This window comes from Pteropus alecto, unplaced genomic scaffold (assembly GCF_000325575.1).
Source record: "Pteropus alecto unplaced genomic scaffold, ASM32557v1 scaffold60, whole genome shotgun sequence".
Taxonomy (NCBI): domain Eukaryota; kingdom Metazoa; phylum Chordata; class Mammalia; order Chiroptera; family Pteropodidae; genus Pteropus; species Pteropus alecto.
In genome coordinates this window covers 832,139-854,204 of record NW_006430726.1, presented here as the reverse complement: position 1 = coordinate 854,204, position 22,066 = coordinate 832,139, and the positions used below count along the sequence as shown (strand labels likewise).

Here is a 22,066-nt window from a genome sequence, read left to right as displayed (position 1 = left end):
ACTGCTGGAGGCCTGAGCGCTCTGTGCCTCTGCTGTTCTGGAAAGGACGACGGGCCCTCCTCGCTCTTCCTGCTCCCAGGCGGAGCCTGTCCCTGGCTCAGACCCAACGGCAGTGGGAGGCCATGGGAACTCCCGGCCCTGCTGGGGTGTCTCAGTGGGACAGGCGACTGCTGGAGTTGCAGTGACAGCCAAGGCAAGGGAGCGGTGTCTCACTGGCTCGTGGGGAGGCTGCTCCTGCCAAGGCTAACAAAAGGCTCTTAAGAAATCGGTGGACTTCCAAGTTCACTGAGAAAGAGAAGACACTTGTCACTCTGGCAGGACTTTCTTCTTTTCTGCGGTCGCGTGGGGTGTTCGCAAGTGGCAGAGCCAAAAACCCACGCGGCTTTGCATGACGCCATGGGGCACAATCCCCAAGGTCCAGGGGACTTAGGGGTCTTGAGGTGCAGCAGGCTCAGATGGAGGGCTGGCCCCCAGGCAGAGTGGGCCACAGCTGCCCCGGTGTGTCTCAGCGGTTTCTCAGCAGAGGCCGCAACTCTCTGTGATGGAATCACGAACCCGAACATCCTTGCGGAGCTCCTGGCAAATAGGACTTTTCCTCCTGAGTGAGTTTTTGGCAATTGCTCTTGTTTAGGGGTTGGGATGGGGTGAACACAGTTGGCAAAAGTAGGCAAACTGATGTTAGTAAGCCAATTATTTTTTTTTATTTCATTGATTTAACTGGAAATAGTTCTGACTCTTGGCACCTGGGTTTTAGATGCTGGCTGCAGGAAAGAATGGGAGTTCTCAAGTAGCTGCTTAGTGCTTCAGGATATCCTGATTCCTGTCCCCAAAGGTACAGAAACAAGGTTTCACTGGGGAGAAGGCTCTCCTTAGAGTGTGTGTTTTGAGGGGGGCGGGGGGGGCACGCTTAACCCCTTTACCAGGAACCCAGAGTATCTTGCGGGACTCCCTCCAGGAAGCCACGGGGACAGGAACATAGCCATAATCAAGACTTAAAGGACATTTATTTTTTTTAAAGGGCCGAGGGGGGCTTTACAAGAGTCTGAAGCCGATAACTAGACAGGAAGATAAATAAAATACAAAGCCAGCATGTGGTGGTAAAATTCCAGAAAACACATTGAAAAAAAATCTTTACAGTTCGAAACTGCTTTACTTTATACATAATTACAAATTAATATACAGCATCTGGGTTTTAACCCCTTTTTATTTAATAGGTTTTAGCACAGAAACGTTCACGTAGCATCTGAAACAATAAACGAAAGCAGAGGTATGAGGTGTACGGAATCGCCCTCCTGCATATCCTGGCGTCCCCCACGCTCCCTCGTGGGTAAGCGACACAGGAACACACAGGCCGAACCGTGACCACAGGGCGGGTCCCTGTCAGTGAGCTCGAGCTCGCGCTACTGATCCTGTCAGGCGGCTGCAAAAGGCAGAGTTCAGGCGAGGTGAGGACTTGGGGAGAAGCCCTGGGGCGCACAGAGGCCGAGGTCCGGGTGCCCCAGGTCCCAGCATGAGGCCCCCCACACAGGCCGGGCCCAGACTGGGTGTCTGGCACAGGTGATGCTCTGTGGCAGGAGGGACTTGAACCCGCTGGGCTTTGCCCATCTTCAGACCTTAGTGATACGGAGAAATAATTCAAGGCCTGTCAATCTTCTGACAAAATTAGATGAGAACATGGACAGAAGCCCTTGCTTTGTCTTTTTTTTTCTTTCTTTCCTTCTTCTTTTTTTTAATTTTTTTTTCCTTCTATGGCGGCATCAGAATACTTTTCATTTTAAACCTGGCCAGCAGGCAATAGACTCCAAAGCTCTGGTCAACTAGGAATGTTATGCTACGTTGGAAGAAAGGAGGAACCGAACCGAAACACACTCGCTGCCCCCTTCCTTGTCTCTGTGGGTCAGCAGGAGACGGCGCAAGGCTGGGCCCCAACCCCTAGGACCTCGGTCACAGGTCAAGACGGGCCTGCTGAAGGACGTCAGACATGGGTCCCCTTCAGCCTCGGCGGCCGTTTCGTCTAAAGGGTTGCTTCTGGGCGTCCAACCATGGGGATCAATGCCCTTTCGCAAAGTCTCCTCCACGCCACCTTCTTTATGTCCACTAGAGCCCACTCGCCAGGACCGTCTCTAATCCCCCTCCCAGGGCTTGGCTGTCCTTTGGGTACAACTGGCCATCAACACTGCAGTAAACTGCTGCTCCAGTACCAATATGAACACCCTTGGGGAGAAAGAACAGGCCATGGAAAACACCTCAGAGACCCAAGGATGGACTACCAAATACTGTGGACAGCAACTCTGGATCAAGTTCAGAGGCCTCGTCTTTAAGGCAGAGTCTACTTGGTTAAACGCCTACACACTACCACCCCCCACCAATAAAGGCCCAGAAAGCCAAAGGGTTGTAACATTTGTGCTCATCACTAATGTCAGGGGCCTAGGGAAATAACAAGGGAGCAAATAAGCAAAGGGACAACTTTCAGTGGTATTACCCTGAGACTTACGAGGAAAAAAAGGTAAGTTTTGCACCTTTTCAAAACAAATCTTGATACAGATTTCTTGCCCACAGATAGCTCTCATGGGGTAAAGGATGGAATGTTGGCAAAGGCTGAATTATGGCAATTTGCATGTTTTTAACCTCTCCGTTTTTAAAGAAGGAAACAGTTAATGATTGAGTGTCACAAAAAATCAAGCCAGCCAATGACAGCATGTAAAGTGCATGTCACCCAATCAGGATGGCAATTACTAAGATGATATAATTGAGGGGAGATATAGGCTCCTTCCAGAAAATGCACTAGATTCTGGAAATCTGGGGATTCTGGATGGTGTCTCCATCTGTCCCCCAAAACCTAAAGCACAATGTTAGGCATCAGCGTTCTAAGTGTGGCGGAGAAGCCTGGCTTCCTGTGTGGGGAGACACCACAGGGAATTGAATCTGAGCCTCCCAGGGAGACGACCCCTTCTCAGAGGAAAGACACCCACACAGGGCTCAGACTAAGCGACCACAGCAACTGTCAGGGTCACCGGCATGACAGCGACAATCGAGAGAGGGCCCCAAGCGTAGCAGTGACCCCCAGGGTCAGTTTCAGAGGGAGCAGGTGACAGGCATGGAGCATGGAGAAGCACAGCTCCGGCAAGGAGCTCTCTCCGCTCTGCAGGGTGAAGGTGGGCGGCTTAGGCCAACGCGGAGACAACCTCCTGATTCTGATGCTAACCCCGCCCAACCAGAACCTGGCCAAATCCGTTTAAATGAGCAGGATGTGGGTGAAGGTGTCATCTCCATTTTTAGAAACTGCCACCAAAACCACCAAAGCAACGTATACATGACAGCTAGTTGGGAGCAAAGGACACTTTGAGATTGAAACCAAACTGCAGCCACGCACCAAACTCCGTGCCCAGTGCTCCCGTGAAGAGCACACGTGACGGCAAATCTCACGGCCCCAAGCCCTTCCTATTCCAGGCCCAGAGCGCAGGGCGGCCCGACCCGCATCGTCCCAGAGGGGAGACTGCGAGTCTGCATTCGCCAGTGTCTTCCTTTCTAGCAGAGTGCTTCTCTCTGTGGGACATGAAGTCACGGGGGGTGACTTAAACAAGTGACAAGAACAGACAGCTGAGCTCCATGGGGCTCTAAGGAAAGCCGAGACGGAGCTGTAGAGGTCAGCTGAAAGAAGCAACTTAGCTTTCTGCTGTTAGGGTCTTTGGGGTACACCATGGTTTCGACAGAAAATCGGCTGGTTTTGTTCCTAATGTCTGTTACTGAAAGGTAAGATATCTCCACGGCACGACAGCAAGTGCAGCTCACAGGTGGCAAGTTTCTTAACTCTCAAGCAGGAAGCTATTCCTTGATCGAAGAATGAGATGGAGGAGGGAGGAAAGGGACCCTTTCCTCAACCCCAATTCCTTTCGGGCCTTCAAGGCACTTTGACAGATGCTGAGGAGTAAGCAGCTGGGGGCTGTTCACTCTCTGCAGTGATCAGGCGGTTGGAACCTTTGGGCTGGGATGTTCACCCTAAACGCACACACACACACGCACGCACGCACACATACACAATAAATAAAACAGATCTAAGCTAACAGCTTTAAACCAGACCTCTTTCAAATAAACTGAAAGATAAATATCTCCATCTGCAAGGCCAGCTTGCAAGTCATCAACAAGCACCAAGTTACAGATTTTTTTTTGATTTTTAAAAGAGTGTGTTCAAAGACCCACATTGCTGACGAGCAAAAGGCAGGAGGTGAAGACACACAATTTCCCAGGCTCTCCCCCTCGTGGGGGTGACTGGTGTGGCAGGCGTGTGGGGCCTCGGAGGGAAACATCACCCATGAACCGTCCCACACCTATCGGCTGGTGACAAGCCACAACAAATACAGATCAAAACATAGTAGGAAAAAAAAAAGAGAAGACAAAGGACATAAAATACAGGCAGCATAAGAGGCACCTCCCAGGAGTAGAATACAATAACCAACAGACCTTTAGACTTTGAAAAACTGTTAAGAAATTAAATATGACCAAGGCCTTCTGACACAGAGACCCTTCTGGGCCGGCTGTCCCCTCGTCTGCACTGGCGGAAACCACTACATATGGGCGTGACACCCTCGCCTGAGCCTAGAGCCTACTCCTCGGCCAGCCGTCCCAGTCAGGACCACAGTGGGACCACCTTGCAGGCAACCCTAGCTGGTGCTGGAGAGTACCAATGGGGCCCGCTGTGTCTCACAGGGAGGGCCAGGCAGGTGCGGCTTCCCCTGGGAGCCATCGCGAGGTCTCAGGAACACTGCCGGGAGGCCACGGCCACTTCTGAATGGTCAGTGACAACCAAAAAGTGTCACACTGCAGGGATCATGGTGAGGAGGCCCCTTTACTTCAAGTGTGCCCAGAATATGTGGGCAAACCTCTTGGAAAGACAATTTAGGATTTCTTCCACAACTGATGATGAAATTAATTTGGGGGCGGGGGACGGGGGGGCCTGAAATACCAAAATCAAGATGGTGTGGACTGTATGCTTTTGAAACACATCGAACTTCCCCTCACTGGTTTCACAAATGTTTGCCGTCCCTTCTAAAACGAAATGAGAGATGCATGCAAAACGGGGAGCGGTACGGGCGGCAGGGGTTTGCAGGAACACCGCCTGGGGGCCGAAGGGCAAGGTGATGAGCGCCCACGTGCTGCTTGAGTGCTGCGTGGTGCCTCCCGCACCGAGCCAGGCTGGCCAGGCGTCTGGGACAGCCCGTGCATAACTCTGCGTACCCAGCACGCACGTGCAGATGGATCACTGCAGACGGACACGCACCAAGTACAAACCACTTGCTGTGTGATTCCTAGTTGGATTCCCCAAAATAAAAGGCAGCCAGCGTTTCATACCTCATTTGAAAACATTCTTTCAGGTTTTAGGAATCCCTGACATGCCCAGAACCATCGCCTGGACTTCTGGGGCCGGTGGTCTCAGTGTAATGTCCTCGGGAAGGCTGGCCCCAACCCGCGAGTCACCGGCAGTCACCAACCTGGGGCCTCCTTAGCCACCCCAATGCTCAGGACCACTTGTTCCTCTGGTCCAGGACCTGGGCAGCGCGGGGCGGCAGGCGCTTGAGGAGCACGGTGTCCGAGTGAGAGAGAGGGCACACAGGAGTGGCGGGAGGTGCGCCGGCAGACACCGCCAGCAGCGGAGGGGTCAGCAGAAGATCTCTTCTCCCTCTGCAGGCACCGCTGCTGCAGGGCCATCTGGAAAAGGTGACGCCAAGAAGGAAAGAGAAATTCAGGGAAAACTGCTCTTTTCATCGCCAAACACAAGTCTTCTGGGATCCAGACAGACGACGGGCTGGTGGACCATCATTGCTCATCATTAGAGTCCCTAACACGTCAGTTAATGAGGCTCAGTGGCATCCTTCACTCCCTGAAGCCCCCTGTGCTTCTGCAGACGCAGCAGCCAGGAAACGGGCTAGGAAACAGAAATGTCTCTCTAACCTCCCGCACGGAGGGCGAGAGCAGTCCTAACGGGATTCAGGGGGAAGGTGATGCGTAAACCGGGAGGCTGCTCGTGTGACTTAATCGCACGCTCCGTGGGGGCAGGCGCGCCAGCGACTCCTAGAGTTGGCGTCACCTCCTTCCTGCAGTCACTCCAAGGAGTCACTCGGATCTTGGAACATTCTCACTGAGTCCTAGTCATTATCGACTTCTGGACTCGGCCCAGCAACGCAGGGACCTGTAACTGCTTCCTTTAGGTGGGTCTGAGCTCCTGGCCTGGGGCACAGGGGCCTGAAAACGAAGCCTGCACTCAATTGCGCACCCGCGTGCCACAAGGGCGGGCTTTCGGACGCTTGCCGAGTTAATGTCTCAGGTAAGCCAACAGAGCTTACCTGCTTTGCAGGCAGAGCAGGAGGGTGTGGTGAGAAGCAGGGCGGTTTGGCTTTCATACACTTGAAGGCCCCCCCTTTCTAACCCGTCCCAGGCCACTAACGTCCACCCGCCTCCCCAGAGTGCAGGGACGACGTGGCCACGGGGAGACCGTGTGTGACTCACCGTCGGGCTGAGCGCGGCCCGCTTTGTTCTTCTTCTTTTTCTCCTTCTTGTCCTTCGGCTTTGCTAATCCGAACAGGCGGGTGGAGGAGGACGTGAGAGTGGTCGCCGGGGTCTGGCTCGGACCCTCTGGGACTTTGCTGGTCTGGCTGGTGGAACTCAGTATGTGGAAAGGCCCCTTATCTTTATATGTCCGAGAGATGCTGTTCCTTTTTGGGGACACTGAGAGTTCTGAGTCCAACGACCCCGATTTGGCGACTGGCGGTGCGCAGGGCAAGGGAGACTCCTCGAGGTTGGGGAGGAAGGACGGGATCCTCAGCAGCTTGGTGTGTTGATGTGAAACCTGCACACGTGCAAGAGAAGGGGCTCGACTCGGAGGCTGCGGCACCTCCGCGCCTGCCTGATGGGCGCCGGCTGAGGTCGCCAGAGCAGCGCGGCCTGGCGTGACCCACTCCCGCGGACTCCACGGCCCTCCGCGTAAACGGAGTCGGAACTCAGTTTCATTTACTGTCCTTCCCTTACTATCTACGAGAGTTACAAATTTCACCTTTGACACCATTACTCTTTTTATTGCATGCACTTAACATCGGCATCATAGAGAATTAGTGAGACCTTGAACGCGGCAGCTTAAAAAGAACTCCCACACCCTGAAGAAATGGGGGGCGGGGGTCTGACCTGAAGACTGACTAAGGAACGGAAGTAATTACCTCAGGGCTAAAGGGTTCTAGAAGCCTGTTCAGGTGAGAGGGTATGGACAGCGGAGTTTACATCATGATTCTAGTCAAAGGCTAAACCAAAGACCGAGAGCAATGAAGATGCTCGGCCTAACCCGGCCCGCCCTGTGCCTGGGAGCCGTGCCCACAGTCCTGGCACGGGGAGGAATAAGTCCTCGTGTCACGGAGAGCAGCACGGAGCCATGTGCTGCTTCCCACCAGACATCTGGAAACCTCTCAGGGAGCTAGCGTCCCTTCTGGAAGATGTCAGTTTAATTTTCTTTTATGATCCAAGACCAATCGATCCATCAAACGGCAACACGATGTGAGCACGCACTGTCTGTGTGCACTCAGGCTTCCCACCTGCCCGCCCCAAGTGTCCCTGTTCCTCCCTGAAAGAAACTCGGGGGCCACAGAGACGCTGCAACACCGACAGCCTTCCCACGTGAGCAGCAGCTCCGTGGCCAACCCGCGCACGGACATCCTCCCCGGGAGAGCAGCTGCCTCCCTCTGCCTGCCGGGCTGAGCCCACCCCGGCAGCTGACGGCCGCTGAAGCCACCACCATCTACTGCTGCCTGGTGATCACTGGCACTGCGTGCTGGGGTCCCTGATCCTCGGCTGCAGGTCCCCTTAGATGGAGCCTTTCCAACGTCCTGTGTGGCACAGAGCAGGGGATGGCACCCGAAAGCCCGGCTGGCTGGCCACTGTTCTCTCAGACACACGGAGGCTACTCCAGCCTAAGGTGACGGCCGGCGGAGTGCCAGGCAGCTCCAAGTGACCAACGCCCCAGCACTGCCATCCTCCTGATCAGCCTCTCGGAAGTGAAAAAAGGAGAAAAAGACTCACTTCCTCAGCTGTCCCGTTAAAAAAAAAAAAAAAAAAAGATTCTGCAGAAACAGCCCTCGCGCCACTTACTCTCTTCTGGTGCTCAGCACACAGGAGGCTCCTTTGCGCCGGCAGCCGTTACCTGGCTGTGAAGGAGACAGAGACAGTGAGCCCGCCCCAGCTCTGGGCTCCCTTACCTGACAGGCGCCAGGGTCCCGCCGCCTCTGGCTGAGCCGCTCCGCCTCCCGTTCCAGCTGCTCCTGCTCCCTCCCCAGCTGCTTCTGGGCGGCCCGCAGCCTCTCCAGGTCGAGCTGGTAGGCGCCCTTCCTCTGCTGCAGCTCTTCCTGGTCCCGCTCCAGGTCCTGCTGCCCCCGGAGCACCTCCTCCTCGCGCTGGGCCAGCCGGGCCTCGCGCTCCTGCAGCGCGCGCTCGCGGCTCTCCCACTCGCGCTCCCGCTTGCGCTTCTCCTCCAGGAGCTGCGCCTGCTGCTTCTGCAGGTTGGCCAGGTCCTGGCGCTGCTTCTCCAGGCTGCGCTGCTTCTCCTGCTCGATGAGGGAGCTGGGGCGGGACGAGCTCCGGGTGAGTGCCCGCTCCGACAGCATCAGCTTCTGGTCCTCGATGTAGCTGTCCTGCTGTGACACCACTCCCTGAGGGAGACACCGGGGGAGAGAGCTGCAACCCTGGCTCTGAGGACAGCAAGCCTCCTGAGCGCTCCTGACGCTGCACCTGGGGCACGAGGAACTAGGCCGACTAGACAACTCTCCGCTTACTTTTAAGCTGATCTGGGAAAAACGCTCCAGGTCAGCTGCGAGCAGTAATCAAATAGGGAGGTCAATGGTTTGGGAACTCAGGTTTTGTAAAACTTGGTCACATGCTGTCTGTAGTCACTGGCAGTGTGTGTGTTCTGGGGGTGCGAGCAGGCAGGAATGGAATCGGTTAGATCAAAAACGGAAGTGAGCAGAACTGGAGGATATTCCCAGAAAGTATTGAATAGCAGCTGTTTTGGGAGGGCCACCCTATCCAAATGCCACACAGACACACGGAATGTGGAAACTTTTAATCACGCTCAAAGCTTTTCGAGATTCAAACGATCGCTTAAGTGCGTGTTAGCGCCCCGCGTGCTATGTGGCGTGGCCGTCAATAGCACCTACAGCCAACCATCCGCTTTTCCACTGCAGTCTTGGAAGGTCGACAGTACTCTAAGCGATCCGCCTGCGACCATTCTCACCCCGAGAGCCAGCGTGCTCTAGACTGAGGGCCCCATTTACTCACAAACCTACAAACTGAACGATACAGGCCAACGTGATCCTCCTTTTACTGTTTTTTCTTGAAAGAATTAAGTGAAGGATAAAAGAGAAAGGCACATACCTGCAAAGCACTGAGGAGTTCATGGAGATGAACGATGCTCTGGGCAACCTGCTGCAAAGGAACAGAGTGGGCTCAGCGCGCCAGGACCGGGTCCCTGACCGACCCCTCCCACTGCCTGTCACCTGACCAGACACCCTCCCAATGTAACACACAGCAAAGTGCGGCCACTTGAAAGAAATAGTTTCAAACGGAAAGCACCAAAGAGTAAGCAGGAACAAGCAGGCAAGAAAACAACACACAACCAAACAAAATAACTGTGTATGTAGGAGGGACGTTGGCACACAGTATGATGTGTCATAAATCTCCAATTATCTAAAACAACTGGCGCAAAAATGACACACATACCAATATAACAAAACAGAAAATCCAGAAGCAAATCTTAAGAATTTAGTGTATAAGTAGCATTCTAAACCAATAGGAGAAGGAAAAAATATTCAGTGAATGTTTGAGAAAATAGGCTAAATCAAACTGGGATCCTGACTCACACACAAAAAAATATTCAAACAGATTCAAATGTTAAATGTAAAGAAAAAAAAAAAAAGAACCATAAAAGAGCTGTAAGAAAATAGGAGAATGTTTTTCTGATCTTGAAACAGAGAAGGCTTTTTGAAGACAGAAGCAACAAATGAAAGCACACACAGAGATCTTTAATTTTCACTATTTACAATTAAAGGGCGAAAAGGATGCACTGAACAGAAGTCAAAGGAAAAAAATCCCTGATTTAAAAAAGTTCCCAGAGATCAGTAAGAAACGAAAACCCATGCAGAAAAACAGGCGAGAACTAATATCATCCATTTATAAAAGATGAAATACACATGGCCAATAAGGTAATATTAAATGATTTGTCTTATTTGAAATCAAATAAATGCAAAATAAAGAAATACCACTTGACCGCATCAAACCAAAAAAAAGGTCAATTAAAAAATGAAAATTCCCAATGTTGATGAAATAAAGGTGAAAACAAACACTGTGCACTGATGGGCAGGGACGTGCGCGCGCTGCAGCCTGTACAGGGAGCACGTAAGCAATGCGGATAAAGATGTTCTTGGCGGCCTCATTTAAAAAGCAAAAAAACCAACAACAAAAAAAAAACCAGACTGGAGTGATTAAATTATGGTACACAACCATCGCGACATGCAGCTGAAGAAGAGCATGTCTGCGGAAATAGGCTCCGGAGAAATACTTCTAATAAGTGTTAAAAGAAAAAAGCTTCAGGATATGAAGCTCCGGGGGTATTGATACAAACTGCATAAAATTACACTATTCACACTCACACAGACGTAGACATGAGTATATATTATGTAGAAGAAAAGGCTGGAAACAAACACTGAACACTTAACCGTAGTTAAATTTCTCAGTTTTTCTTCCTATTTTATGTTATTGGACATTTGTCAAATTTTCTACCATGAATATGTATTTGTTTGAGAGAGCGATGTCACAGAGGAGCAGCCGACTGTGGCTACGCATCTGTATGTGGTGTGTAAGTCAGGATGAAATGCCTGGAAAACACGGGACTCACACTGTTCCTTATCTGACTCTTCCCACTGAATACGGGGTGGGGCGAAAAGTCAGTGAGAGCTACGCAGCAAGCGGCAGACACAGGGCAACAGCCTGGGAGAGAGCGGCTCCATTTCTTTTAAGGATAAACGCTGATGAGCTCCCATGCCCAGAAAGGGAAACTATTCTATGTTTTTAAGGGAAAAAAGGGAAGAGTCCCGTAATCTAAATTTCAAAACAAAGCTCCTCAGGTACTTAAGATATTAGGTTAAAGCAAGAAGAAACACAGGAGACCCGGAGGGGCGCACCCCACAGCCACGACCACTGTGCAGAGCCGCTGCAGGGCGACAGGCACGCTGAGTGAGTGAGAAGCACTACTCAAGGGAAGAAACTCAACTCAGATCCTTGGAGGCGAAATGACTATGCAGTCACCCACGGGTGAATTTGCATGTTCCAGACTTGTGGCTTTTTTTGCCCAGGCTCATGTTACAGGAAAGGAGGCTACAAATTTCATTCTGCGCTGGGACCGGAAACGCCACCGAGGAGGTGTCACAGGCCACACAGTTCACAAAAAGCAAGAGGTTTCTCGAGGGCAGAGAAGCAGACACCACTGTTTTAGCAGGCAGTGCTCTGATACAGTGCCAAAATGATGCCCTGCGGCCGGGGGGAAAGGCAGGGACACAGACTTGCCAATCTGGAACTGCACGGTGAGGTGTGCCCCTCACAGCCAGAAGTCAGCCTGTTTATACCAGCAAAGCAAAAAGGAGTATTCCTAACCTAGCAATTATAATAAAATCGTACTCTTAACTAGCTCATGACGCCCCTACCTCATTGTTTCTCTTCAGCATAAATGCCAGGTTTGCATTTCCACCCTATAAAACAAAAAAAACCATGCATTTCATTCCAAAATAATGAAGACCCTGAGGCATGAGTTATGTTATACTTAATGTATGTCTAGTTATGCTGCGGTGTCCCGCTTGGGTTCACTCCTGGCGTGATGAACTGTTGTCACTCAAGCCTTGGAAAGAGTTTGAGTTGGTTTGGGGCACTGAAGAAACCTCTCAACGAAACTAGTCGTGCCAAGGCCACGGCTGAACCATGAATGTAAACACGGCACTAAGCCAGAAAGGCTGAATGGGGCGTAACGTGAGGGCGCCTAACTGTATTGTTTGTTTAAGAAATATGTTTTCCTCTTAAAGTAGGAAATAAAAAGAGCAAGTCAGCCATCCAAAACGAAACCAAAGTGGACTAATTACAAGATTATGAATTCAAAGGGAAGTGCCAACGAGGTCGTAAATAGTGTGTTTTATAAAAAAAAATACCTTCTTCAGACCGCTATCTGATTCTGTTCTCCTAAGATCTTGGCCATCATCTCCTTCTTCCTTATCACCTCCTGAACAAGCAAGCAAACAAAGTGTTGTTTTTTTTTTTTTAAATTGTGAAACAGATTAGCCATGAGAAGAATACAACGTGCACGGCTTAGGGATGTGTGTGTGAACCCTGCGAGCGCCCAACAAGGGGACGCCACGGCTGCTCCGTGATTATTCAGTTTACTGACGCAGAAGAGCGAGGCGCTGAAGGGAACAATGAGCGTTGCTACTCTTATGACCAGAGCTTAGCTGGACCCCAAGGAAATCTTTAATTGTTCAAAATCTATGTGTCACTGATAGAGCTTCTTGAGTCTTTCAGCAGCTAGGTATTGATTAGAGTGTCACTAAAACATTTATTGATCGACTGGGACCAAGGAAATGGAATCACATGTACGGATCGTTTTCCGTCGTGTGTGACAGACAAGCACTGCTTACGAAAGCAGGTGGGCTCAGAATCGCTCACCTTTTGAGGCATTCATCTGGTGGCTGTCGAATCCTCCAAAGGTCTCTGCTCTCCGGGGCAAGGACACAGGGCCGGCTACTCCTTCTGACTCTGCAGGAGGCCCGAGTGGGCCTCCCAGGCTTCCGCTCACCAGACTCTGAAGGACCTCCACTGGAAAACAGCAAAAGTGCGAATTCTTTCGGTTAAAAAGCGCAGTTTTTCAAAGATAAATTGTGTGGGGAAAAAAAGACGGAAGGAGGGGAGCTGTGAATTAAATCTTAAAAGGCTATCAAGATGTGAGCAAGACTAAATTACAGTGTCTATGAATAGGCGCTTGGCCATAAAACCATAAAGAAACATACGTGGTTACTTTAAAAGTCGTAATACCTGTTCCTTTTTAGAGAGAGGGAAGAAGTTTAATGGGGACAGGACATGGAGAAGGGCCTGCAGGGTGTCTGGCCACATTTTATAGCTTGACCTGGTTAATAGTTACAAGATGATCACCTGGGTATAACTTACTAAAGCGAAATAATTGTTTGGGTGGTTTTCTGTATTTGTTTTCTGTATTTCTTTCATGTACAATAAAAAAGTAAAAGCTGGTAGATAATAGTAGTGTGTAAACCACTGGAAAGAGATAAACGGGGGGACGCTGAATATAAATTACCCTCATTTATTGCACTTTTCATTAAAGGTCCTCCTTTGAGAGCCTCTTCTGTGTTGGAGCGGAAGAGGATTCTAGAGCTGTGAGTCGGGGAGCAATCCTCTGGCAAGGGGGTGCTACACTCGGTCATGTCGCGGAAAATCATCTCCTTCTCTTCCAGCAAGAGTAGAATCTGCTGGTCCTTTTGCTGAAGTTGCTCTGCAGGGCGGATAGAGAAAAGGTCTGGTGATCAGTATGAGATGACTGAGAAACGATCGCCACCTTGTGGTAATGTGTGGAACAACACAGAACACAGCTTTTTTCCCTCCTCTCTTTTTTCATCACGAAGGCAGTATCAAGTTTTTGTTCTATGATTCCTACCCGGACCCTTCTAGGCAAACCTCGGAATTTCTGACATAACAAACCAGATCTTGCTTCCACTCCCCGACCTCCTGCTTTTTTTTCAACCCCCTCTTTGCTGGCTTTCGCCTGTCGCTCTGCATCTGCTCTTCCCAGGGGTACCCTCGTTACTGAATCCAGCGAGGGCTTCTGTCATCCTTTCCCGCATGCACGATTCCTCCCTCCTTGGAAGACGTACCCGGTTCTCTTCCTACCGTCTGCTCTCAGGGCACACCTGCCATCTGTGAAGGAATATCTGGGGTTCCCATGGCTCCATCCTGGCCTGCTATCCATCCTTTATGCACTTTCCTCCTGGGGATCTCATGCACTGCCACGGCTCCGATTACTTCCTCTGTGCTGATAACCCACACAAAGCATCCCACATCCTACCCACTCTTTGGAGTCCAGTCCCACTGTCAAGTAGCAACTTGCACCAAGATGCCTGGTTCTCGGCATCGAGAAATCTCGTCTCGATTCTTTCGCCCACCTCCTCCCTTTGGCCTGTGATCTCTTCCTCTGTCAAGAGCATCTTCATCCTCCAGCTTACCCAAGCTGGAGCCCTGTCCCACCGTCCACGCCGGCCCACCCCCTCTCTAGCCCGTCTCTCACGGAACCTATCTCGAACCTCCCAAACGGTCTTTCCATTCCCAGTGGCTCCTCCGTGCCTTCAAGCAATTCTCCTGCCTGGCTTCAACACCAATTAAAAGTTCTTAAGTTTCACTTTTGCTAAAAATATTTTATCAGTCCCGTGCTGCTTTTCCCAGTTAAGCTCCCATGGCTTAGCCCCGACCCCCTGGGTCAGACCAAACCTGTCATTCCTGGCAGACAGGTCAAAGCCTTTTTCTCTCTTCGACTAACTTTTCTCGTGTGGTGAGTGAGGTAACTTTTTTCAGACGTAGCTCATGTGTCCGCCTCCCTGAGAGACGCACCAAGGCAGGATTAGGAGATCCCGTATGGGTCATATGTGGCTCTGGCCTAGCAAACCACTGGTGGCCTGTCACGCACCGTATGTCCCCCTCGCTAGAGTGTGAGCCCCCCCAATGGCAGTGGCTGTTTTAGGAACCTCTGCATCCCTAGCACCTAGCAGTACGCCTGACCAGGTGCTGCACATGTGTTAGAAGAGGACGGTGTTGGCCCGGCCATCCTAGTCACGGGCCGACAGATCTGATGTCGAACTCTGGCTCCAGTCTCAATCTGCCTACCTCCCTTGGTGCCCCCTAGTGAACAGAATGGCATCACTTTGTCCAGCTTACATTTGACTCTGGGCCTTATTTCTACCCGAAGCCCAGTCCTTACTTCGAACATTAAATAAGCACTGGCAAATAGGGAGAAGAGCACAAGGCTAGGCTGTTTAGAAGACAGGGAGCAGAATCCTGGCTCTGCCATGAACTGTGGGTGGGACCTGGGGTTGCTGGGCCTTTGTGGGCCTCATCCTTCTCATCTGCACAATGCAGGTAAGAATCCATGTCTTTCGGAGATGCTGACAAGACTACCCGAAACAGTAAGGATTCAACCAATCGTGGTCCAAAATAATCAATAAACACACTTCGCTCCAAACCGCCTCTTAACTCATTTGTGAACAAATGGCACGGTGGCCAGGGTAACTGATGAAAACAGATGAACTGGAAAATTCTTTTCTTAAACACCTTTCTCTCCTTCTTGTTTTAATCTTAGCTGTGACTGTGCAATCCTCCAAATTCTCCTGTGACGAAGTGCAAAGAACACGAGGGTCCGAGAACACGACACTGCGGCGAGAGAGCCGCCGTTCCTCTGATCTAGGGCCGACACATTCCTACAACTGTTTCGTGCCAGGTCGCGTGTCGGCTCAGATGTGGTTTCTCTTTTGTTAAAAGCTATTCACCTCCCTGTTTCCAAGTGCCTGGGGGACCGCGCTGGACCTGAGGAGTGGCAGAGACGCTGGACGGGACACTGCAGTCTCCTGCGACCGCGGACTCCACAGACGAGGGGCTCAGACCACCTCCAACAACTTTACCTTTTAACTCCCGCGCTTTGGTGTCCAGCATTTTCTTTTCTTCCTCATTCTCACTAGGAATTCCTTCATCTTCATCTCTGTTCCTAATACGAGCAAAACAAAACAAAGATTGCCTCAGATGCCGATGACTCTGGGGGCGGCCCGGTCCCGTGTGAAATCACCGAGGCATGGGGAGGCAGACATGGGCGGCGGGGCCGAGCTCACAGGGTGTTGATCGTGTCCTGAATGATGCGAATCCAGCTGTTCCTCTCCTCTTTGGAGCTGGCATGGACTTCCACCATCTCCGGGTCTCTCATCCCCATGCTGATCAGGAACAAACCTTTCTCCTCATGCGCTACTTCCCTTACAATCAGCTTCTTTAAAGAGATCACTGTGGACTTCTGGTCCTGGACAAGGTGAGAGGCCAGATGTAAGAAAGGCACACGGCATTCTAACCCGTAAGGGTGACTTCGGTCTAAGGTAAGACCAGATGCCTTTTAAAATAATACGGTTTAACGAACGACAGAAGTTGGATAAAGAGAAATACTTCACTATTCAACTTACATTTTATCAAATAGAAAAAGAGTTCCAAAACGGAAATGGCAATTTATGGCTATGAAGGTTCTAGTCATGTTTTCTGCATGACAAGCCCTTCCATGTTCCTCACGGAATCTGGCTGGCAATATTATAAAGTAGCATGATTTTCTGGGCATAACCTGTGAGAGATACTCCAGCGATCCAATGTCCAAGGCTCTCAAAAGGATCGTAAGGAAGCACAAGAATGATTTTTTCGGAGATGGGGGCGGGGACAGACAACTGCAAGGGTGTGTGATGAATTACTCAGAGGGCTCTGTCTTGAGCCAATGAGTTCTGAGGGGGTGGGAGAGCAACGATGCAGTGTTCAACTTAACTGTTTTGAATACGACTATTAAGTACAAAGAGAACTGATTAATGATTCAGCTTACCAATGACGCAAAGATGTATTTCTGGTCTTTTTCTTGAAGGAAAACTAAGATGTCAGTAAGCAGTACGGCTTGAACCTCTGTAAAGGGGGGGAAGGGAAGAGAGACGAGAACAGTCAAGCGCCTTTATCAGTCATTCAGAAACACACCCCGCGGAGCAGGTCGGGACCAGAGGTTCTACTCCTCTAAGGCAACCGTTTCATATTTTCGCAGGATCCAGATCTGTTCATTAGAGTTTTAGAGGCATTTTAAAATGGGATCTCTATCACCAAAGCTTTGTCTTGGAGAAGTTTAAGTACACGGTTCTGGAAAGATATGTCCCATAAGCCAAGATTTTAAGAATAAAATACTTTAAGAGCAGCAGGACTTTAACAGACATTAAACGAAAACATGCTCCACAAAACACTAGGGCTGCAGGAGCTCTCAATTCCTGACTCTAGCACTGGGAAAGGCGTGGGACAGCAGACAGGAGAGCTGCCAAAAGGCGACGCAGAAACATATCCAGGCCTAACGAGGGGCAGACTCCTCCACACCCCAGAGAATGCGAGTGGCCACACGTGGTCCTCTGATTTCACAGGTACGTGCGAATACAGCGGCTTTATCTCAGAGTCGACCTCAGCACCTCTGTGCCATGGGGACAGCCTTCTCTGCGTCTCAAAACAAAACTCAAATGAACATCTCTGGCTGGATCTAGGAATCCAAAGAAATGTCACAAACTCATGCTCTAATTCTCTAGGAGGACAAAGTGACATTTTCCCTTATTCCCTTAAAGACAAAGTCTGACATCTCTAGAGGTGAGCCATCCATTGAGATCTAACGGGCTGGGCCCTCTGCGGCATCTCGTCTTTGGGAAGTGGAAGAAAGTGACTTACGCAGCCCCTCCCCGGTGGCCGGGCCCCTCCGGCCACAGAGAGAACCCCCCCTCCGTGTAGCTCTGCACAGCGAATGAGGAAAACGGAAGCAAGGACGTGTAATTTCCAGGGAGGCCTAGTTTTTCAGCCCAGACCACCGTAATTTAGTTTCTGTTTTTCTTAAGTTTAGTTTTAAATAAGTCAGGTGTCCGCCAAAAAATAAAAAAGTTCTAAAACACAAGTTTCGACTTCACTGAATCCTGAAGTTTATATGGCCAGTGTCAGGAGATCAGAGAAAATCCCATCCCCTTCAAAGGGCACCCCACACAGTACTGGCTGTTCTTTGCCTGAGTTCCCTTGGGGGTGAGAATGACTCAACGCCAACTCCTACCCCCGGCGACGGCATTTCAGGCCAGAAAACCTATCGTTTTGCCATGGGCTTGACCACAGCTTCATTCCAACAGCTGGAATCTATTAGTTTTTATTTGGGGAATAAACAAACTGCTGTATAAAGGAAAGAATAAAGGCCTCGCTCCAGGCAGCGGCAGCTCTAGAAAACTCAGGTCCTCATGAGAAAGGGCAGGTGTCTGAACCACTCGCCTGACCCAAGGATGCCCTGAGTCAGCCCTGACGAGGCTCTCAGAACCTCAGAGGACTGGGCTGGAAGGAAGAGGCCTCAGGGACCACTCAGTTCCAGGCCATCATGGAGCAGTGACATGCACATCTGGTTGGTGGCCGGAAGGCATGTTTCTTTTCTCTGAAATTACCCTTTTCTTCCTTTTCCTGACGTCTAAGGGAATTCAGGCCCAGAGCAGCTCTTGCCTGAATCACAGTGGCAAGGATTCAGCTCCTGTCTGCCACCAGACTCCCTCACTCCTGCTGTGCTCCAAATCGCGCCCCCCCTCCTATCGCTGCACTAAGAAACAATCACATGTACCCCTTTCCTACTTAAAACTCTCCATTTTAAATGCATTTGCTGCCCCACCCCCATGCGCAGTATTGACTGTCAACTTCTTGGTCTGGAGTATGCACCCTCTACAGCTCGACCCACAGCCCTGTCCTTCCCTGCCACTTAGCCGCTATCAATGCCTACCCTTCCCAGATGGGCCTCGCCCTTTGGGCTCCATGCTTCTGTGCTGGCTGACTCTTCCCCTTCTGCCAGCACCCTCCCCTTCATCCTTCGAGACTTAACTCACTGCCACCCCTCACCCTCCCCCAACCCTTATTCTCAGGCCTCTATTGTAGCACCCATGCTACTGGAGACTAAGAACCTCTGTACAAGTCTCTTCTGACCCCAGCTTCTAACTGGGGGTCCTGCTTTGCTCCCCTTTGAAACCATCTGATGGCCTGGCACTTCCTCGCTGCTTGGTCTAAGCGTGGTGAGGCTCTAGCTAAAGGCTCTCGCTTACTCTCTGAGAGCAGTCACCTACAGCATCACTTAGACCTCAGAGAAAAGAGAAGCATACATTTTATCCACCCTAGTTTAACACCAGGGGCTGACAGCACTGGGCTCGCGTGCTCCACGTACTCAGCTCACTGAGGCCACGCAGGAGTGAGTACACTCAAGGGGCCGGAAGCGAGAGTGGCCACACAGGCCCAGAGAGCATGGGTTTGATGAAAACAGTTATTAAAAAAAAATCAAATGTACAGATGTAGCAAACCTCCTCACTTCCCTAACCTGATGTAGCTCATCATGTGAAAAGTCAAAATTGAAACCAAATGGAAAATGTTTTTTATGATCTCTTTTGCCTAGAGAAAGATGAAAGCTATGAACATCATATGGCTTAACAATAAATCTAGCTAATGGGAGTTAATCTTACATTTCTCTAAGGTCTCAGGAGCTGAAAATTCCTCTTACATCTCTTCAGAACGAGTGATACACACATTTTTAATCTCTCAGTGAACTGTCGAACTGATGGTGTTTGTTTTGCCAGAGACCCCAATCCCGAACTCACTGCCAGCTCTGGTAGAGAAATACAGCTTCTTTAACAGCTGTGTTTTTCTATTAATCTTACCTTTCGCTTTATTTTTAAAAATCTGTTTTTCCCATTTTCCCTGAGTGCATCGTTATCTTGTTAACTGCATTTTATGTGATTTTATAAGCTATCTCAAACCAGGCCCTCTTCATACAAGATTAAACAGCTGCTCCAGTGTGGGGTGTAGATGCGGGTGGGCTCCCTCAGAAAAATGTGGTGGTGAGTTTCTAACAAAAATGTCTGGATTGTGCCTGCTTTCCTGTGGCGCCCGCTTAGACTCAGAGACACCGTGAGCCTCACCTTTCAATCTCCCCGCTGTGTTCTTCAGAAACACACTCCCATCCCGCACGAGCTTCTTCCGCTTCAAGTCTTCCTTGGCAAACATCTGCCCACTCTTCATCCTCATGATCGACTTGCTGTCTGTCCTCGTGTAGATCTCATTGAGACGCACCTTCTTTTCATAACTTGCCACTTTGCTGTCCACGGCGCCAATCACCTCCTTCACCAGGCTCAAGGACTGGGCCAGATCCTCCTGTTCCACTTCATTGTCTGAGGAGAAGAGGACTCTGCTTCTAACGGATGCTTTCAGACAGGAGTAGGAGGGGTGCCCTGCCTCTGCGCCCCACACCGTTGTTCCCCTTTGTGGGCTGTCACAGCAGAGCTACATAGCGAAGGCCATGTGCCTACCTCTCTCTCTCGGTCATGAGTTTAATTCTAAATAAAGTCAGACGTTTTTCATGATAAGGATAACATGCAATTATATGCTATGTTCTCAAACAGAAGGAACAAACATTTTTAGGGAGGAAGAGGAGCAACAAGTTTTTATCTACCCCTTTGTGTCACCTCATCTCTAACGTCACTGCCTAGGAGCGGGATTAGCCAAGAGAGAAACTCGTAAGCCCTGATTAAATGAGAAGCGGCAGCAATTCTAGCACTTATGGGAAGAACTGGTGGGAATTATTTCCCAGCCTAGTGATAAGGGAGAAGCTGCTCAGGTCACCGAACTCTCAATGCAGTTAGTGGCTGCCTCCCTTCCTGCTGTCATCCGCCCTAAGTCTGGAGAAAACATGTCAAGTTTTCACTCAAGAAATAGTTTTTAAGGTAAAACTCGGGACCTCTTTTAGACCCACGAGAGCAGGAAGGCGCCCTCCCTGGGCAACGTCGCGCTGTTGGGCACACAGGCTGTGCAGACACAGCAGGCTCACCTTTGGTACACTGCAATATCCTCTGGAACAAAACGGGGTACTTGGTGATCCGCTGAGTCACCAGCAATATGCACTCCGGGACGCCGAGCCTCCTCACCACGGAACTGCTCATCTTCTTCTGCAAGGGAGCAAGAGAACCGTCAGGAAGAAGCCGAGGAAGAAGGCCCTAGCTAGGACTGACAGGGATGCGCGCTCCGGACAGCGGCGGGGACCGTCGCGTTGCCGCCTGCTACCTTCACGAAGGCCTGGAAACGCTTGTCCTTGGTGTACAGGTCTTTGAAGCAGTTCACAGACTGGGTGTGCTGGCCACAGAACTTGCCGTACGTCTTCTTTAAGCGTTCTGCATTCTCGCCTGAAAACTGCAGGGACAGGAGAAGTTATGCCGCAACTCAGGTGCCAGGCTCACACTGATGTTGTGGACAAAGCCGCCAGTCTACTTGTAAAACCCACGAGCGCCCTCATAAATTCCCCTGAAGATTCGAATGGTGCGACAGCTTTGGAGAACAGCCAGGCCGTCCCTCAAAAAGTAAGTTTCCAAATAACTCAGCAACTCCATTCCTACACATAAAAAGGTCTGTCCACACAAAAACTTGCATACAAATGTTAATTATTTGTAATGGCCCCCAGGTGGAAATAACCCATATGTCCATCAAAGGATAAATGTATAAATGAAATGTGGTGTGTGTGTGTGTGTGTGCGCGCGCGTGCACGCGTACACGATGGAATATTATTCAGCCACAAAAAGGACGGAAATACTGATCTGACACATGCTACAATACTGACGAATCTTGAAAGAATTATTCTACATTTTAAAGAGCCAACCACAAAGCACAGTGCCACCTGATATTTAGTAGATGTGCAGCAAATACAGAAAAATGAATGAATACACAAATTAACAAGGTGTGGAGAGCAGGCTCAAGAATACAAGGACAGGACAAAATTTCCAATTATCAGCAAATGTTCCAGCAACTGAACCTGCGTCTACGCAGAGGCAGAGATGTGCTGGGAAAAGTGTGAGCTAGTCAGATGTGATGTTATGTCTGCTTGTTAAGCATAAACTAGCAACCTGAAAAAGAAGTTTTAAAAGGAAACATTAAAAACTATGACAAACACATCTTAAAAGTATCGAAATAATTTTTAGCCAAATTGTTTTTGGAGTACGACTGAAACCGTACCACACCCTGCTGAAAACATCAGTAAGACGTATTTTATGAAACGTTTCACAGGTAGGTAGTTTCTTATTCAATTTTCTGTCCTCAGGCGGTTTTCAGATAAATGAGTTCCTTTTCATTTGAGGCAGAGGGGGAAGTTGAGAATCCCTACAAATACTTTTCATTCTTAAAC

General features: G+C 50.1%; 1 protein-coding gene across 7 annotated transcripts in view; it reads right to left on the bottom strand.

Moving 5' to 3' along the window:
* Positions 1–985: 985 nt before the first annotated feature.
* AKAP13 (A-kinase anchoring protein 13) overlaps positions 986–22,066 on the bottom strand; it is a 234,334-nt gene continuing 213,253 nt past the window's right edge. For 6 of the 7 annotated variants that reach the window (XM_006905247.3, XM_015593780.2, XM_015593789.2 and 3 more), the window contains 14 exons: positions 20,956–21,081; positions 20,723–20,840; positions 19,818–20,066; positions 16,694–16,770; positions 15,954–16,135; positions 15,750–15,832; positions 13,382–13,576; positions 12,739–12,888; positions 12,228–12,298; positions 11,733–11,777; positions 9,409–9,459; positions 8,238–8,687; positions 6,505–6,844; positions 986–5,706 (listed from right to left, as the gene is read on the bottom strand). In XM_006905247.3, coding sequence (XP_006905309.1) covers positions 5,657–5,706; positions 6,505–6,844; positions 8,238–8,687; positions 9,409–9,459; positions 11,733–11,777; positions 12,228–12,298; positions 12,739–12,888; positions 13,382–13,576; positions 15,750–15,832; positions 15,954–16,135; positions 16,694–16,770; positions 19,818–20,066; positions 20,723–20,840; positions 20,956–21,081 — 2,187 coding nt within the window. In that variant the 3' untranslated portion in view covers positions 986–5,656. The remainder of the gene's footprint in view (positions 5,707–6,504; positions 6,845–8,237; positions 8,688–9,408; positions 9,460–11,732; positions 11,778–12,227; positions 12,299–12,738; positions 12,889–13,381; positions 13,577–15,749; positions 15,833–15,953; positions 16,136–16,693; positions 16,771–19,817; positions 20,067–20,722; positions 20,841–20,955; positions 21,082–22,066) is intronic. The other variant, XM_015593782.2, reaches the window with a different exon arrangement.